Below are 19,216 nucleotides of genomic sequence, written 5' to 3'. Positions count from 1 at the left end.
GGTTCGTGAGTCCCGCGTCGGGCTCTGTGCTGACAGCTCGGAGCCTGGAGCCTGCTTCGGAATCTGTGACTCCCCCCCCTCTCTCTGTCCCCTCCCCAGCTCATGCTCTGTCTCTGTCTCTCCAAAAATAATTAAACGTTAAAAAAAAATTAAAAAAAAAAGAATCCCAAGTAGTCATTTTGCAGGCTTTTAAGAATTCTGTGCATCATCTCACGCTGCCTTTCAGAGCGCTGGAAACACGAGGGCAGGCATTCTTGATGGATTCTGGCTTTCTGATTTACTTCTCCCCAAGGTACTTAATCAAGGAATGCAAGCAACTCATTTGGCTTCTCAACGCTTCCTCTCCTTCCCCAGACACTGTTGTGAAGTCTTCCTTGTTTTCCTTCTGCTTCTAAGCCATTTCAAGGACAGGGGTCTGGGCTGAAATGATCTAGAACGTGACCTCTAGAAGTTGCTTTCTGCCCCAGCCGGGAGGGTAGAGCCTTGCTCCTGCCTGGCCCGGCAGAACCAAGCCTTGGTCACCAAGGACGCGTGAAATAAACGTCTGTCTGTTGTTGTGGTTTGTTCCAGAGCTGGTGATGTTGCTGGAGTGGTGGTCGGGCACGGAATGCATCATCCATACAGACCCCCAGGCCTACCCCAAGTACGGAAAGGAAAATGCCATCGTGGTTCTGAACCACAAGTTTGAGATTGACTTTCTCTGTGGTTGGAGCCTGGCCGAACGCTTTGGGGTGTTAGGGGTAAGTTGGATTCACATTTTTCCGCCTCACACACTTCCCTTGTTCAACACCATGACTTGCCTTTTTCTCTCAACCACTCGGGATTGCAGAAGCATTAACAGTTTCTACCTGATGAAATGTTCTTAACCAATTGCTTTTCATTCCTGCTTGGAGTCAAGATGAAATTCTTCTTCTTTTTTTTTTTAAGTTATTTTTTTATTAAGAGAGAGAGAGAGAGAGACCCCCCAAGCAGGCTCTCCACGGTCAGCACAGGGCTGGACCCCACGAACCGTGAGATCACGACCTGGGCTGAAACCAAGAGTCGGATGCTTAACCGACTGAGCCACTCGGGTGCCCCAAGATGAACATCTTCTAATGACCGACAGTGATATTTATTCAGCGACGACTGTGTGCTAGGTATCTCATATACCGTGAGTTTATTTGCTCCTTATAGAAACATTTATGAATAGATGATATATGCCCTCCCGTTTTTAACAACCTAAGTGACAGAGGGTTTAAATGATCTGCTCAAGCTCACAGAGCTATCAAGTGGATTTGGACTCGGGCTCCTCTGGCTTGAGGCCCCGTCGCGCCCTTCGTCTCTGCGCTCTGCTGCTTTCCCGGCTACCGGCCAGGAGTCATTCCAGGGTGCACCTTCCCCTCTGTGGGCTTCAGCACGCTGAGTCCCCAAGCCAGAGAGTTTCAATGTCAGAGTTGAGAATAAATACGAACTTCTGTTTCCCGCCCCCAAGTAGTTTGACTTCTTGCACGCCTTTGGGACTGGGCTTTCTGGGCTTTCATCGTCTTGAAAACATCGCGTTGTGTAGTCACGCCCAGATCCGGTCGGCGAATTTGAGCTGTCTAGGTGCTTAGGCTGAGCCGTCCCGACTGAGATGACGGGTGGCGGCCTGGGGCGAGGAAGGGCCGGGACAGCTTGAGCAAGAACTCGGGGCTCCTGTTTGGCACCGTCTGCGGGGAACAACGCCTGCAGACAGACGGGGTGTCTGCTCACATTGTTTCTGGACGAGGGAGAGAAAATGATGGTGTTCAGAGGGGCGGAGATTGAAGCCTGGGAGGCTGGCGGGGCTGATGGGGTCCGCGCGTCTGACTCGGTGGGGAGGCCGCCTGGGTCTAGTCCCCGATGTGCCTGCGGAGTCTCAGAGACGCCAGCAGCACTTGGGGGGGCCCTGTGACTATTTGGGAAGACCCTTCGTGAGGGAGGACTGCACTGCACGGATTACATTTTGTATCTGCGTTTAAACATTGATGCACTTTTAAATTGGGGGCAGAAGGAGAGAGAAGGAAATGTGTTTAGAATCAAGTCCCATTCATGTCTTTGGGACAAATGAGACTCCTTCGTAGGCACTGAAACCGTCAAAAGGCAGGCAAGGTCTTTAGCAGTTTTTCAAGAGACACAGTGTGTTCCTTCACCGTTGCCACCTTAAGACTTCGAGAAAGCTGGGTTGCCTATGGGCGAGTCACGGAAGGGATTTCTAGGAAAGGGACAGGCCTTCTGGCCAACACTTTTCTCCTTTGTTTTCCTATTTATTCTTCCAGTTCTGACTTGGTATCTATGCGCACACGGGTGTTAAAGATGTTTTCCGGAACAAGACCAAACACTTTAGCATCTGCCTTTCTCCGTTTCGGGCTCCTGGTCTCAGCTACAGTTCTGTGCTTTGATTCTCTGCGAGAGGAGACCACCCCCTAACGTGTCACAATCCGAACCCCACCACGGAGACGAATGGTCATGACAGGGTCCTTCCTCTGCCTTGGGAGAAAGGGTGCCTAGTCTCTCTGCGTCCTGACTGCTAGAACGTTCTTTCTACTGCCTCCGAGCTAGACTTCCTGGCGTGCCAGCGTCCCCCCAGGCCCGGGACTCCGGGTGTGGTTGAGGGACAGTCGGTGTTTTCCAGGCTTCCCGAGGCTTTGGGGGTATTCCTGCTCAGGATGTGAACACGCATATGGTCTGGGTGGCACCGTCTAGTTCACGTCGTACCCTTGTAGCTCGATGACCACCAGCTCTTTCTGGGTACTTATTCACTGGATTTTGCTATTTCTAATTCTTAGGACATTGTCATTATTTACACTCCATAAACTCCCAAAGCCTCAGTTTGGCTAAATCATTTGTCCCAGGAGCGTAACTAGTACATCTGATTTCAGAGCTCTGCTCTTCTCCCCCGATGGTGGTAGGGGAAGAGACGCAGGGGCCCTGGGGACGCTGGAGCCTTTGCGTCAGAAAATGACCAGGGCCACCTGAGGACAGGGACCAGGCTGGAGCACAGTGGTAAGAGTGCTGATGGCCGGAAGGTTATTAGCAGGACACCCCCATCTGGCCAACAGCACAGGGACTTCTCGCCTCCAGCTGTGATTCTGTAAACAGATACCTGTCCGTCGGGTTTCCTTCCTTACTGTTGAAAACTGAGCAGCCAGGGTTGCCTGTGAGGGGGTGTGAGCCCCAGCATCAGAGACTGTTCTAGGAGCTCACAGGTTTCGGAGGCTGCCTGGCTGTGAAGCAGGTTGAAGCCTCAGCCTGGGGTGAAGAATGTCCCATTCTCACTGGAATTGGAGAGCCCTACTCAGTGGGGCCTCAGCTTCCGGGAGCCCCGGAGTCCTCGCCGGGACGGGAGGGAGAGTACAGCCGGGGACGGGAGGTGGCCGCCTTCCCCTGTCCTCCAGCACTGAGCGCCGGCCTGTGGTGTGGCTGCACTTTCCAAGGTCGCCTCGTGCCGGCCAGGTACCTGGTGCCAGGAGAGCGTGGTGGAGGAGTCAGCGACCCTTGTTGGGGTCGGGGGTTGGGCCAAGTCAGGGGGAAGCCGCCAGACTCTTCTCCCCGGGGGACTGCCCTGTCTGCGCTGCAGGGGACAGTTCACATCCACACATGCTGCTCAAGCAGCCGAGGTCCAGGCAGTGGCCATGATGCCAGATGAGCCGCTTGGCCTCTTTCCAAAGTGGCATGTTTATTCCTGCCACCCTTCAGCGGCCACAGAGCAGCGTCTTGTTACGTTAATTGTTCAGCAGTGCCCTTTGGCCTTAAATCACCTGCCCCCCCAAATAAATGACTCAATAAATAACACGTGACAGCGAGATCCTTCTGGAGTCTAAGGAGCTCCTGAGCTTCTTAGAGAAGCTTCTTAGAGAAGAAGGGACAAGACGGAGTTCCTGAGGGGGTAGTTTTCACCGGCCCGTGCAACTGCCCACGAGGATGTGCGTTCATAGTGAAGCCGTGAAATTTGCCGAAATTCTTGAGAATGGGGCCACTAAATATGAAATTGGTTTTGGGGGGAAAGGGGTGGGATTTTCTTAAACAGGAAAAAGACTTGTCGCCTTTTATAAGCATCTGAGGACCCACACAGTCATCCCAGTGGCCTCTTCTCCCCTCAGAGCTGGCACTTCGTGGCACAGGCCAAGGTTACAGCAAAGGCTCCGGTTATGACTTTGAAGAATACACGCGCTTCCCTCCTGCCTGGGGACGGGCGTGGCCCGTGGACAGTTAAGAGCATGAATCACTAAAGCGTCCAGCAAAAATACAATGCAGAGGGGCCGGGTTTCCGAAGCTTCCGGAAGCTTCTCTTTCTGTCCCAGCAAAATACATACGTGTCAGTTCATAGTGGCCCTGGCAGGTCACCCCAGGTCATATTTGTTGGGTCTTTGAGCGACACCAATGGCCTGGTGAGCGTTCCATACACAGAAGCGGCTATGGTCAATATTTACCTGCTGGGTAGGTGCAGCCTGTAGGTTAACGTGGAGGCCAACTGGGATATTGTTCTTTAGATTGTTAACGAGCCCAGATCTGTTCTATCTGTGGCAGTGAGACAAGCCACCAAACACAGCAGCTTAAAACAGTGAACGCGTATTGGCTCAGCCCGTGTGGTCTGGGATCCAGGCACAGCTCAGCTGGGGGTCCCGGCAAGGGTCTCTCGGGAGGTTGTACTCAAGCTGCCGGCCAGGGTGGTGGTCTCGTCGGAAGGCTCGCCGTGCGGTGACCTGCCTCCACCCTCGTCCCTGTGTTTGTTGCCAGGCCTGCCCCCTCCCCTGGGCTTCTTCTCAGCTTTCCCCTGGACGTGGCCACTGGCTTACCCCAGGGGGAGCTGTCCCGGAGAGAGCAGGAAAAGGCCCCCGACACAGCACCCACGGCCTTTTTGTGACCGAAACCCCGAAGTGGCATCATCACTCGGTCACGTCGTATCTGTCCGAGGTGAGCAGATGAGTCCAGCCCACCCTCCAGGAAGTAGGGTGGGTTACAGGAGAGCTTCGATACCAGGAGGCGAGGACCACCGAGGCCAGTGTAGACCCTGCCACCACACCACGGCAGGACATCTGCTCTCAGACCTCACATAAACATAATATATGATAGCTCAGCCTGAGAACAGATCGGATTTCTGTTGCGTTTCTTCATATAGGGAGAAGTAGAAGGAGAATAGTAGAATCATTACCCTAAGCAGAGGGCACCCTGATGTCCCTCACAAAGCTCTCAGGATGGCGACGACAGCCACTGAGGCATCTTCAAAATACTTTCCCCACAAAAGGGGACTGCATTTCTGTAGATGATACCACTGGGCATTAGGGAGATACAAAGGGGGATCGGAAAATACAGTCCTTGCCTTCAGTGATTTTGTAACCTATCAAGAGAGGTAAGGAAGGAACTTGCATGCCTGTCACAGGACACAGGGGGTTGAAGAGGGTGACAACATAGGGCTGAGCGTGTTCCCTTGGGGCGGCAAGGTGCAGGCGGACGGTCGTGATACTCGGCGCATTTAACCACAGACCAGTCAGCCCTACAGCACCATCCTGGGGGCCTCCGTCATTCCGAGTGTCACCCCTTTGTTAGCCCTGGAGGGCCTGGGGACGAGCTGGGTTCACTGTGGTACAGGTGGGATATTGGGGGGTGAGTCTGGGTATTTGGGGCAGCTCTGTTGACCAGACTGTGGGGAGGGGTTTCAATATTTTCACAACCGATGTAACATTCTGGTGCCTACCAGCACATGGGCTGTGGGGCCCCTGGGACACAGGAGACTTCCAGAAGGTGATAGCAATGGACCAAGGCCTCAAGGGCATGATTTGAGGAGCCATGGGAGATGCAGATGAAGGGATGATCATAGAGGGGGGGAGGTGCCTAAAGGGAGACCCTGAGAGATAGGCCCCCGTCTGCCAGGCGTCACGCCCCTCTTCGCCGTCTGGGCGTGGCCAGGAGTGCGTATTAGTTTTCCCACTTAGGTCACGGGCCGCCAGCTCAAGGCCACTGTGGGCTGCTTTCAGACTTACTGAGGCAAGTCAGAAAGAAGGGTGTGGGCAGGCGCTGCCATTTTGGCGGACCCATCTGGGCCGAGGTGGAGGCCTGCATGGCTCCGGGTAACACGGCCAGCAGATGTCATAAAGCCCTAGAAAATCACTCAGGGGCTGAAACCAAGAACGGAGCCCAAAGTGTTGGTGTCCCGATTTAATTTTGCCAAGACGTTTGTGGTCCGTAACATTGAATATGGTTCTCTCTGTGAAAGGTTGACACGTATCTGAAAACCAGCATTTCTCCATGTTTGATTACGAAAAGGAGCACTTTGGTCACTAGAGGTTTCCTGTAGGAAAAATACCAACGCACATTTGTTTAGAAAGGCTGCATGACTGTTGTTACCTATAAACCTCCGTCAACTATAACATTCCTTCAAATTGTAGGTTTCCTGGGTCTTGTGTTCAAACGTGTAAGACTTAGTAGGAAAGTGGACACTTTGAGAGATGAACCCATGCCTTCTGTGCTCAGATATCAAGAGCAATTGTTTCTTTTTCCCTCTGCTTACTCCAGAACAGTTCTCTCCTAAGGGTGGCAGGGGAGACACAGATGTATAGGGAAAACAAAACAAAACAAACAAAACAAAAAACAAAACACACACACAAAAACCCGTTGTCTTAGAGTCCCATAGATTGGGACTTGGAACCCTGACTCTTGCATTTACCAGTTGCACGACCTTGGGAAGGTTATCTGACTTTTCTGAACCGCAGTTAATAATTCCCATTTATGTGGTGTTGTAAGGGCTTAGTAAATATATAGGGCTTAATGGATATATGCCTCGGATTAATAAGTAAAATACTTAGTTCAAGTGCCTTGCACAAAGTAGGCGTGCAGTAATTATTAGTTTCCTTAACCCTAATTAGTTTCCTTTCATTGAATGTTTTCATCTTACGAGAAGGAGGAAAGGGTATGGAAGACAGAAGAGAGAACAAAGGTTTTACGAAGTGGGCTTTGGCTGGCGCTAGACCCCCAGGCAACTGACACCTCCCCCATCCCATCATTTTTGTGCAATGCAAAGTGTGGTTGTATTCGCTCTCTCTTGGTTTCTTCATACATGGCAGTCAAGTTCCTTTTGGCCCCAGAGAGATCGGAAGTTTCTAGATGGGGAGAAACGTTTTGTTCTCCTTCTCATCAGCTACACCTGCAGCTATGGTTTATCAGCTCCCTTAGGGTGGGTTTGCACCACGCTCAATGCCAGTATCACACGGTGTGAGGGAAGCACGCTCCCCACCCCCCCGCCCCACCCTCAGGGGCTTGATCAGCAGCCTCCATATTGCACTCGGGTACCACCCACTATACTAAGAGTGGGCAGGGGGGCCACTTTTTGCCGCTAAGTATTGACCTATCGGGCCAGGCATGCGGGGATCTGGCATGACACAGATAAGGAGACCGAGAGAATAGTGATGAGGGGAGGCCCCTTACAACCCGGGGGGCCTCATGACTCACTGGCTAAGGACACAAGCCAGCAGCTCCGTGGAAATACAGATATGCACGTTGAGTTCTTAACTGAGTGTATTCCTGGCCATGTTAGCATACACTTTATTTTTAAAAGCGTAGTGCCGAGTTCGACACACCAAGGTCTTTTTTTTATTAAACAGGATCCTCTAGCAATGTCTTTAACAAGCCAGGGTTGGATTACACCGACCGATCGTAAATCCAGACTTGTTTAAGCAGCCCTACCACGGGGCTTCCTCCCTGCTCTTCACACAGCCCTCAGCAGACCTCCCAAGCCGGGGATGGGAACCGTCTCTGACTGTGCTGGGCCCCAGTAACTGCTCCCTCTTTGGCACGCCCGTGTCCTAAGGTGCTCGGGGCCCTCCGTGCCCCCATCTTCCCTGTGCCTCTTCAATGGCTTATCAGACACCTGCTGGTGACAAGAGGTTGGCGGTATAGCTGTCCTGTTACCTTCTGCCCTTGCGGAGCGCTGGTCCCCCAGCCCCGCCCCTGGATTTCTTGTGCTCTGTCTTTCCATCTGGCCAGGCCCGGGGCCACCTGGGGCAGGACTCAGGAGGGCCATTCAGAATAGAGGATGGGAAGGGGACACACGGATCTGTGCTCAGGAAAGAGGAGCAGGGCATTGCGGGGGGGGGGGGGGGGCTCCTCTCTCATCTGCTTTACAGGGAGCCCTGATCCGCTGAGCAGAGTCAAGTGTGATAAATACCCAACGCCCGAGAGTTTACTTTGCCTGCAAATGCCCTTTCCTTCCCCACTCCGCATCTGCACACCAGGCAAACTAAGGAGAGCTTTGGGTTTGGTAAGGGCAGGGATGTAGACTGGGGAGGGGGGACGGAGGGCGGGAGGAGATGCTATGAAGAGCTTTGAGTATCGTGCTCCACCTGGATAAATGGTGCACGTTCATTTCCTGTCGAAGAGAGATGAATTCTCAGAGAGTGCTTTTGTGTCTTGTTTGTTTTGTGCATTTCCCTGTGGCTGTGACTAATTGTGGAACAGTGTTCATTTTGTTGTCAGACTCTCCGGAGATTTTTCTGGTAGTGCAAGGTCCCCAGCATTTTCTATTTTAGCATCAGAGAAGGGAGACAGCAAGAGAAGGGAATGAGGGCAAGCAGAATGAGGCCACATGTACGTTACCCCAGTTGGCACGAACGGAGTCTCACCTTTTGACGTGCACACGCGTGCGCACACGCACATACACATACACACACGCCCGGCTCATTGTTTTGAGCTCTAGTCTTATCTCCTGCCTTTTATTGTAGTGAGCGACTTACATTTCAGAGACACGTTCCAGCCCCATCTCTTCCATTCTGGCACCGATCTCTTTTGCCAGAGAGCACGTGTGCCCCACTCATTCGCAGAGTGGCACAAGTAACACAGAAGTTGGTAGCTTTCTGTTTCTCTCCTCCCACGACACTTTGAGCATCTCAAGGCCGTGGGTAACCTTATTCATCTCTGTGTCCCCAGCACCTGTCACAGTGCCCAGTACAAAGGAGGTATTTAACAGACACTTGTTGCATAGACCGAACAGAATAGGGTTTTTTTCAATTTTTTTTTTAAATGTTTATTTATGTTTGAGAGCGAGAAAGACAGGGTGCGAGTGGAGGCGGGGCAGAGAGAGAGGGAGACACAGAATCGGAAGCAGGCTCCACTCTCTGAGCTGTCAGCACAGAGCCTGAGACGCGGGGCTCGAACTCACAGACCGCGAGATCATGACCCGAGCTGAAGTTGGCCTCTCAACCGACTGAGCCACCCAGGCGCCCCAACAGAACAGTCTAGATGGTAAAGTCCACACGTCAAAAAAGAGGCTGTGCCGTTGGCTGACTTTCTAGCCCTCTGCAGAGATGGGGCCTCACTCACAGTCAAGAAAACATTCAAAGGGTTGAAGTGTGGATGTTTTAGCCGGCTTTCGGAGTTCCACTTAAGATACCCCAGCCGGGTATTTCATATATTTAATAGAAATACGTGACCTTGGGTGAATCCAAATGACTGACTGGTGACTGTACTGGTAAACCTCCAGGAACGCCCATGTGCTTGGAAACCAGGAAGAGATATTTATACAAACAACACATTGACCAGGGACCATCCTACTGACCAGTGTTAGTCCCTAATCGTGTTTTCGGAGTGGTCAGAGGAGGCAGGGGTGCCATGGAAAGAAAGGATGCCCTGCCTGTTCCAACCGTCCTACAAACCCGGTCATCGACACTTCATAGTTTCATCTTATCAGATGAACACGGGTGGCCATGTTGGAGAAAGCCCTTAGCTAGAAAGCCCTGATTCTGCTCAGTTTTCATCACAGAGGCTGTGGAGCTGAGAAAAGTGAGGCAAGAGCCACACGGTCTCAGGGTTGGAATGGACCGGATCTCGGTGTATCTTCAAAGCAGTTCTTTCTGGCACCACACGGTGTCTGCACAGGGGTCGACCAGTTGGCTGGAGGTGCTGAAGGGGTTTGTGGGGTTGGCTGCTTCCCTGAGCTATTGGGTGGTCCCAACTAGGTTATGAGCCGATTGATTAGATTATTGGGCAGCTGTAGTAAGATGGTTCTCTCTCACACGCACACACTCTCTCAGACACAACACTCTCTCTATACACACGCACTCTCTCTCTTTCTCACACACAAACACACACAATCACTCTCATACACACAGCCTCTCTCTCACACATACATACACATGCTCTTACACACACCCTCTTTCTCACACAAACACACACATATAGATACATACTTTCACACATACTCTCTCTCTACACACACCATCTCTCTCTCTCTCTCACACACACACTCAAAAGTTTCACAAACTGCAGAACGCGGTATCACGTCAGCGACTCCCCACAGCTACTAGAAACGGCCAGGTCCTTGCTGTGGTGGATTCCTCACAGGAAGTTGTGCTTCCTATGAACAGTTTTGATTTTCCAGATATGCTAGTGTCTAGAGGGGCCTGTGGTAAATCTAACTCCTCTGTAAATCCTCTCAGGTCTACCCTCAAAGTAAACCCAGAGTCAACAAAATTGGTATTGTTTTTGTACAGTGTCTTTCCTGAAGACGTTACCGTCCACACACAGAAGCCCTTGTGTGGCCTGGGAGGGTCATGATAGTGATGGCACATTGAGTTTCCGGGAGGACCGTAAGCACACTGAGGAGAAAGTTTCTAGTCTCTTGGTCTGAAATGAGCGAAGTTGGGTAAATCTCTTCCCACACTGCCTCTCAGGGAGCCCCGTAATAACCGCAGCCTTTCGCTATTACCATATGCTGAAGCGTGGTTTCAGAAATGGGGGGAATAAAAAAGGACATTTCGCCACTGTGCTTACTCTGTGGCGATAATAACAGCTATACGTTATTGAACACCTGTGGTCAGGTTCTCAACTCGGCACTTCTGTGTATGCTTCCATGTGGTATTCAATCTTTACGACAGCACGTCGGGATAAGTATGACTTTCCTCAGAAGGCGGCTGGGAATACTGAGGCTCGGGAAGGTTAAGTATCTGGACCAAAGTCACACGGCCGAGCCGTGGTAGAGCCTGGCCGAAACCAGGACTGATGTCAACGCTTTCCAAATCCTGTTATCCTTGCCAAGGAAAGGAAATCAAATAAAGTTGCTTTGATTTGAAAGGCAAAAGTTTCTACCTTAATATTTTAAAACAGTTCTTCTATCAGGTAAACATAGTCAGCATCAAGGCCTAGGCCTAATGATAACATCCAGAACTTGAAGGCTGAAAGATGTATTAATTCCCCATAAAAACAGAAATACCTCCTCTGTCCCTTTTGATCATCACCAAACGGGCTGCTTTGATCCAGTCTCACTTAAGTGGTTGAAATGTGCCGATGTCAAGAACTTCCCAAAATGGTAGTTGTTATTAACACTGCAAAATATTTTGTTGGTGAAAGAAAACAGGAAAATATAATAAAATAATAAAATTGGGGGGTGCCTGGTGGCTCAGTTGGTTAAGCATCTGACTCTTGGGATTCAGCTCAGGTCATGATCTCATGATTTGTGGGTTCAAGCCCCATGTGGGGCTCTGCACTGACAGCTCAGAGCCTGCTTGGGATTCTCTCTCTCTCTCTCTCTCTCTCTCTCTCTCTCTCTCTCTGTCTCTCCCTCTCTCTCTGCCCCTCCCCTGTTCTCTTTCGCTCTCAAAATAAATTAAAAAAAAATCACTTCTGATTTGACCACCCGCCTCTAGCTACTGTTAATTTTTACTGTTTTACTTTTTTCATGGAGTCATAATCAGGCTATAGACTCAGCTTTCATTCCAGACCTTTTAAAAATTTGGTAATATATAATAAGCATTTCCCCAGCTATTAAATTATCTGTAGAAAACAAGTTTTAGTGGCTCTAAATCAAAGGTTGGCAAACTTTGTAATTGGAGGGACAGTGAATATTTTAGGCTTTATGGACCATGTTGCCTCTGTCACAGCTATTCAACTCAGCCGTTGCAGTGTGAAGGAAGCCATAAGCGGTGCGTACCCAAAGGAGAGTGGTTGTGTCCCAATAAAACTTTATTTATAAAAGCATGTGGTGGAGCCGCTTTGGCCCACGGGCTACAGTAACTGCTCTATACTATCATATTATGCACTGTATATACAGTTTGCCATATATACCACAATTCATCGAGCCCTTCTAGTGTGGGGCGCTTAGATGGTTCGCGGTGTTCTAACACAGTAGGACAGTGATGGACATATAGACTCTTGAGCTCCCTTCTTTGGTCTACACATAGATCCTACATCACTGTCAAAGTTCATTGCCTTTTAGCAGTAGGTTACCAAAGGCCCACTTGCGTCTGGTGGGATAGAACCATTAACAGGAAATGCCCCTGAGAGTACTTTCCCCGCCAGACAGCCGTTGTGATTGACAGCATGGGGCCACTCACCTTCCTAGCCCCAGTGGCTGCTACCTTATAGAACATGATCCCCTTCTCCGTTATAGAACAGATCATGTTTTAGAATCCCTTCACGTTGACACAAGGTATTTTGGGGATGAGTTCAAGGATACGCAATTTTTGTAAGTAGTCCTAACCTACCAAGAAGGTAAGTTTAGTTCATCGGGGAGGATTTTCTCTCTTGTTTCCATCTCACAGGCTGTGAGTAGGGAGGTAACAGGAAACAAAGAGCATAAAAACATCCCTGTCAATAGGAGGAGGCTGAGGGAAGGGAGGCAGGGCCTCCCACGACCTGAAAGCTGGCAGTGGACAGACCCGGTGGACTGTTAAATGGCTCCTATGGGCAGAGTGATGATCCCCAAGGCCATTTGCTTTCGCGTTCTGAGTGACAGGCACTTCCTTCTCAGTCCTAGTGCGAGAGAGCGCAAGTCAGGATAATTCGTTCACGCTTTTAGGATTTAAAGCAACCCCATGTTGAAAAGAAAAAAAAGCTGACCATAGGAAAGATTCTCACCAGTAATGTGATTGATGCTCTGTCTCAGGCCCTCGTCAGCTGGAGATGTACGGAAACCCTGACCCAGGGGCTTTGGCCTGGGAGACATTCTGCTGCCTCAGAGGAGAGCAGGGCTGTAGCCAGATGCCTCCTGGGCTGGCCCAGCGGCCCCAGTGGCCTCAGCATTTCTAGGCTGTTGTCTCAGGGCCACAACATGATGGTCAAAGCCATGATACACTTGGCAACCGTGTTCACGGCAGAAAAAGAGCCGGGCCTCCTGGCCATCTCTCTTTTTGTGATGGAGCAAAAGCTTCCAGAAGCCCCAGAACATGGGCACCATGACCTCTGAGCCACCTTGCCAGAACTGGGTCAGTGCCCACACTAAGCTGAGGGATGCAGGAGGGGACACCAGGCTGGTATAGCGGTTAGCAATGTGACTCTGGGCTAGCTACTTCACATCTCTGAGCCTCAGTTTGATTATCTATAAAATGGGGCTATTTCTCTTGATTTCAAATTGAATAGAATTTATATAAGTGCACAGCCCATGCCTGGCACACAGCGGGTCCCCCCTCCCCCCCACCCACGTACAGCGAGTTCTCTGACCCAGCAGGACTGGCCTCTTAGGTCCTCGGGGGACAGGCCCCAGATCTTATGGCTTGGTTCTCTTCGAGATAACTTGCATGTTGGGTTTGTGAGCATAACAAAAGCAAAACCCATCAAAACATAGAGACACTGAACCTGAACGGTGTCTGTGCTTTGTCTTCCCCACCGTGGGGCAAGATGTTTGTTGTTGCTTTAACATAAAGGGGGCAAGTGGCTGTTTTTTGCCGCTCTACAGTCTACACAGGTGCGTAAGGGGATACGTATGGGCTTATTGGTCTTCACCGAGCTGCAGCTGTGTGGTTGCTGGGGATGTGACAAGTCTCGTAGGCTCAGGGCATAAGTAGACAGTCGTCAGTCCGTATGGCTGCCCGACTGTCCGCATCACTGCCTTGGTCTCCCATGCCGTTCATCAATGACGGCTATCTCGAAGAGTATCTTGGCCAATTCCAAAATTAAGGGTGAAAAATATAGAGCCCAACCCACTAGATGTAAGGCAGTTTTGGGTCTCCCCTCATCCCCCTGGACCCCTGATCTTCCCCAGGCCAGCACAGGCCTTGTAGACTGGCATAACTGGTTCGGGGCCTTGGCCGATTGGCCTGGGGCCCGCCGGTTGGTGGGCCAAGCCCTTGCGTCTTGAGCCAGCCTCAGGCAGCCTTGGGCGGATGTCCCGACCCCACTGCCAGCCTTAGAGATGAGCCAGTGAGGGGGATGGGTGGGGAGCCCCCAACACGATCTGGTGAGCTACGCTCAACTCCAGGCTCCCCCATTTTGCAGCTCTATGATGCAGAGAACCGCCCCCACCCCCACCCCATTTCCTAGTCTGTGAAAGGAGATCATGTCTGCCCTGCCCGCACAGCCAAGTTTGCCTGAGGACTGAGTGAGACCTACAGAAAGGGTTTGGTGTCACAACTGCATGGCCAGCTTGGAAAATGAGCTGAGCATCGATGACCCTTAAATGTCCCTGGCTGTTCCAGACGCTGCCCAGATGCCTGCGCACCCCCGCTAAGAACCCCCCGCTCCTCTCCGCCCCGCAGACTTAGCACAAACTTGGCCTCAAGTTAACCGCTACGGAGGCTCCGGCTTCATTGTGCTGTGGGACCGTCCCCTTAGGCCTTCGGAGAGCGCCTCCTCTCCACTTTTTCTAGTAGCGTCTCCAACCGCCGTGGGAGAGGCCCCGCAAATCCCCCTCGCGGACTCCTGGGCCCCCTCCTCTGTTCCAGGGCTCCAAAGTCCTGGCCAAGAAGGAGCTGGCCTACGTCCCGATCATCGGCTGGATGTGGTACTTCACCGAGATGGTCTTCTGCACACGCAAGTGGGAGCAAGACCGCAAGACCGTCTCGCAGAGCCTGCTGCACCTCCGGGATTACCCCGAGAAGTACTTTGTACGTGAGACCCCCCCACCCCCCACCCCCGACGCCGAGCGGCCACGCCCCCTGGTGCCACGCCCCCCGGTGCCACGCCCCCCGGTGCTCTGAGCGCCTGACACGCCTCGCTCCTGCCAACTGCCCCGCTGGCCTCCCCACGGTCGCACACTTGTCCTTCCCTCTGAACTGACTGGTGCAGAAATAAATCCTCAGGACACTCTTGTCACACACACTCGGGACACTCTTGTCACACACACATTCACTCCTCTACTATCCTCAGGGTAAACGTTGGTCTCCAAAGCTCAGAGACAGGAAGGCCACCTCTGCGCCCCACCTGAGGCCGGGGGCCACGCAGCCGCCGGGCTGTCCCCACTCTGGCCGTTCCCTAGGGCTCCCGGGGGACCGTGTGTGACCGAGGCGTGTGACCGGGGGCAGCACGTGACTCCGAGAGTGAGCGTGACCGGGGGCCCTGTGTGTGAGACCGGCAGCTGTGTGTGACCGTCGCCCTGTCCTTTCCAGTTCCTGATTCACTGCGAGGGCACTCGCTTCACGGAGAAGAAGCACCAGATCAGCATGCAGGTGGCCCGAGCCAAGGGGCTGCCCAGCCTCAAGTACCACCTGCTGCCACGCACCAAAGGCTTCGCCGTCACCGTGAGGAGTTTGAGAAATGTAGGTAAGGAAGATCCCAGAATCCCCTGCAGCAAGGAGACCGAGCCCCAGCACCCGATCTGAATGGCTGTCCCCTGGCAGCGGGCCCCAGCTGATGGCGGCCGGTCGCTGGGAGGGCAAACGGGGGACAAAGGATGGCTTGCCAGGATCCAGGCCAATGCTCGCTCTCCCCGCCTCCCCCCCGCCTGTCTCTCTCTCTCTCTCTCTCTCTCTCTCTCTCTCTCTCACACACACACACACACACACACACACACACAGGCACGCACTCGCGCACAAACTCTACGCAAACACCGCCCCCTCCTGCTCAGCACCGGGACTGCAGGGCTGTGCTGACCTTGTGGATTCCCGGGTCCTCACCTGGGGTCAGCCTGGCCCCACGCCTGCTTAGCCCAGGTTTTTGTTGTCATTTTGCTTTGTGTGGCATTTCTTGCCCATCTGGTGGCACCAGCTGCCTCCAGCTGATGAACCCTGTGACCTTGCCATCTGTCCCCGCTGACCCCGAGTTGGGAGCATTTGTTTTCCAGCGTCGGGTCATGACTCCGTCTCATTAAATCCCCGGGCAGCCAGCCCCCTCCCAGAGGTTCACCCCCTTCCTCGTCTGTCCTGAGCGAGGCTGGTGACCCTCGTGGCCCACGTCCCCCGGGGCCAGGCGCCGCCCTGGCCGGAGTCCGGCAGCCGGTCCAACAGCTTCTGTCCGCGCACGGTCTTCTTTGTTTAGGCCCCCAGGTCTCGTCTCCCTCTTGGGAGCACAGGGATCTGAGTGTCCGGCGAGGGGTCTCCTGCGGCGCTGCCCGCGCCCGGGGTCGCGCGTAAACCCGCCCAGGCCCCCTGCGGACCCGCCCGAGCCGGGCCCCAACCTGCGGGGCAGCCAGTCCTCGGGTGGGGGGGCCCTACCCCCGCCCCGCCCCGCGGCCGCCCCCTCCCTTGCTCCAGGCCCGACCCCACCCCCTGGTCCCCTCGCGGTCGCAAGGCTGACCCGGGGTTTCCTCCCGCCCGGACACCACTGCGTCAGTCCGGGCTGGCTCGCGGGGAGGGGGGAGAAAGGAGAGCCCGGGCAGCCGCTCGCAGATCCCAGGCCGCGCACCGAGGGACCCCCCCTCCGCCCCCGGTCCGCCTGCAGAGCTGCCCGGAGACTAGACCCCGTCACTGAGCTCCCCGCTGCCCCCCGGGGCCGAGGTCGCCCGCCGGGTTCCTGGTCCCTCCCTCGACCTCCCAAGACACCAGCAGCTTGCGTCCTGCATCGCCCCGGGGAGTCGGGGGCAGACCTGAGACCCAGCCCTGAGTGCCGGGGGCGGCGGGGGTGGGGAGGGGGCTTTCGCGCGCGCCGTGGGGCCCCGGGCGCATCACCTCGCAAAGCTTCTTGGAGTCGCGAGGGTTAAGTGAGAAAACGGGTAGAGGACTCGGCACCGGGCCTGGCGCGCACTGAACGTTTACTCAGCGCTCACCCTGCTCGCCTCACCTTCGCCCCCTGGTGGGGGCGCCCAGCTTCGGGGTCGGGTGTTCCCCGCGGGGTTCCGGCGCCGCGCCCAGACGGACCCCCTGGCTGAGCTTGGCCTGCAGGCCGCGGCATCCGTGTGCCCACCGCCCCGCCCCTCCCCCCACCCCGGAATGAGCGCCAGCGCGCGCAGGGCACTTGTCATCTGTCCTGTGCGCAGGCTCGTCACGCGTGGCGCGGCCAGAGTGTGCTCGCCAGATCCAGCGACGCAACCCTTTGTTTACTTCCAGTTTCCAGGTGGGGAAGTTGGGGCTTACAGAGAATTTAAGGAACTTATTCCAAATGGCTCCACTAGTCCACAGAGGCTGGGGCTCAAGGGCTTTGCAGGCAGATGGGTTTCCTGCTGGGCCGTTGTGTCCCTTCAAGACGCTTCTCTTGGGGTTACTCCTCTGGAAACGAAGAGAACTGTGCAAGTCATTAGTTTTTAGGCTGTCCTCTGGGGGCCCCCTGGCGCTCCCCCTATCCTTAATTAACCAAAGCCACCCCACTTGTGTGTAGGAGCCAGTCTGAAGGAAGGAGGCTGAAGCCCGCTGAACTCCATGAGCCACACGAGCCCTTCTTGCTCCCAGACCTGGTGACCCCACAGCCACACCCGGTGCAGCCCGAATGCCTGTTACCATAATGCCTCCACCAGCCTCACTCGCCCCTGGAGAGCCACACCTTTCCCCACCGGAATGACAGGATGGGGCAAAGGTCTGGGTTGCTGGGGGGTGGGGGGCCACCCCCGGGCACTCCTGCGAGCCAGCCCCAGAGCCCCTCTCTCCTCAGCAAAGACCAGCTCCAGCTGCCACAGCGCCCCACGCAGACCCCACTGGCGGGCAGGCAGCAGGTCGAAGCTAATGGACAGTGCTTTTCTGACCGGGTTTTGAATGCTGGTTCTTCATATTCCCAACTAGAACCAAGACATCCCGTCATCCTCCTGCCCACTTTATGAAGAGTAGCCGCACACATGCCAGGATCTCGGTACCGTATCAGGCGCACAGTCTCCCCGGCACAGTGTGCCAAGCCCTGCGGACAGTGGTGACTTTCGCCAGCTCAGCAGGCGTGGGAGGAGGGCATCGTGGGTCCCATTCTCCAGGGGAGCTAGGCTCCGGGAGGCTGGGTGGCCTGTCCGAGAAAAGATCCCGCAGGCACCAGCCTGACTCCATAACTCCTGTTCCTTCTGCTGCCCGGTCCTGTCGTCCTGACGCCACAGGAATGGCATCTGTCTCCCCTCCGTATTTCCCTCTCCACGGCTGTTCCCTCGCTGTTCCCTCGGGCATTCTGCATCCCTCCCCGCCTCCCCCCAGTAAGCTGCAACAGTGAATTCTGACAGCAAGCTGCGGGGTTAACTCACCGCCTGGGAGACACATTGAAACCACACATTCTTCTTTGTTTCTCTGTCATGTTTCAGCCGACTCTAGTTCAATTCCTTAAGAGGTTCCCCACATCCACTTCTAGCTTTGTAGCTATCTTATTTTTCTAGGGGAGAAACGCTGGTAAAATGGTTACACTGCCATCAACTTAAGACACGTCCTTAGCATGCGTTAGATTCGTTGACCTTATTATTGGTATTTGTCGAAATACGGGTCCTTGTTGTAGTACGTCTAGAAGGGACATTGCAGTATTGCTTTCAACGATCTGACCTCAGTAATAACTCTGTTCTCAGCTACTAAGTTAGTGTGCTGTCTGATTACAGAAAGTGATGTGTGTTCAGTGAAGGCATTTGGATGATATAGAAAAGCATGAAGAGGAACCCAGTAATCCCACCATCCTGAGATACCCAGTTAGCAGATTTCAGTATTGTTTTCCAATGTGTGTATCTGTGGGTTCACACGCTATATACTGCTTTGTATTTGTTTTATTTTTTTATAGTTTCAGCTGTATATGACTGTACACTCAATTTCAGAAATAATGAAAATCCAACACTGTTGGGGGTCCTAAACGGGAAGAAATATCATGCAGATTTATACGTCAGGTAAGTGGGTTCCATTTTCTTTCCAAAAAAGAGAGTGCCCATCAAAGTAAATAAATCCCAAATGGCCGGCCAACCTCTTTCCAGAGAAATCTGTTTAATATTTTCTTGTCTGTAATCTGTACTGAAACGGACCCATTCACTACCCGTATTAGTATTAGAAACTCAAGACACAGGCCACTCATGGGAATAATCAGGGGAGGCCTCGTTTCTTCTGAGCTACTTTCTGATTCTCTCTGACCAGTTCATATTCATCACAGAGCTCAGGCTGGCCAGACGGAAGCCTAGTCATTTTATAGTCATTTTGAG

The 19,216-nt window shown here is 53.4% G+C and overlaps 1 protein-coding gene across 6 annotated transcripts in view; it reads left to right on the top strand.

Annotated features, from left to right (window-relative positions):
- The window catches only part of AGPAT4 (1-acylglycerol-3-phosphate O-acyltransferase 4), a 126,591-nt gene that overhangs the window by 95,235 nt on the left and 12,140 nt on the right, over positions 1-19,216 (top strand). For 3 of the 6 annotated variants that reach the window (XM_043592711.1, XM_043592707.1, XM_043592712.1), the window contains exons 3-6: positions 571-740; positions 14,646-14,807; positions 15,309-15,462; positions 18,808-18,910. In XM_043592711.1, coding sequence (XP_043448646.1) covers positions 571-740; positions 14,646-14,807; positions 15,309-15,462; positions 18,808-18,910 — 589 coding nt within the window. The remainder of the gene's footprint in view (positions 1-570; positions 741-14,645; positions 14,808-15,308; positions 15,463-18,807; positions 18,911-19,216) is intronic. The other 3 variants (XM_043592709.1, XM_043592710.1, XM_043592708.1) reach the window with 3 other exon arrangements.

Source organism: Prionailurus bengalensis, chromosome B2 (genome assembly GCF_016509475.1).
Source record: "Prionailurus bengalensis isolate Pbe53 chromosome B2, Fcat_Pben_1.1_paternal_pri, whole genome shotgun sequence".
Lineage (NCBI taxonomy): Eukaryota > Metazoa > Chordata > Mammalia > Carnivora > Felidae > Prionailurus > Prionailurus bengalensis.
This window is presented reverse-complemented; position numbering and strand designations above follow the sequence as displayed.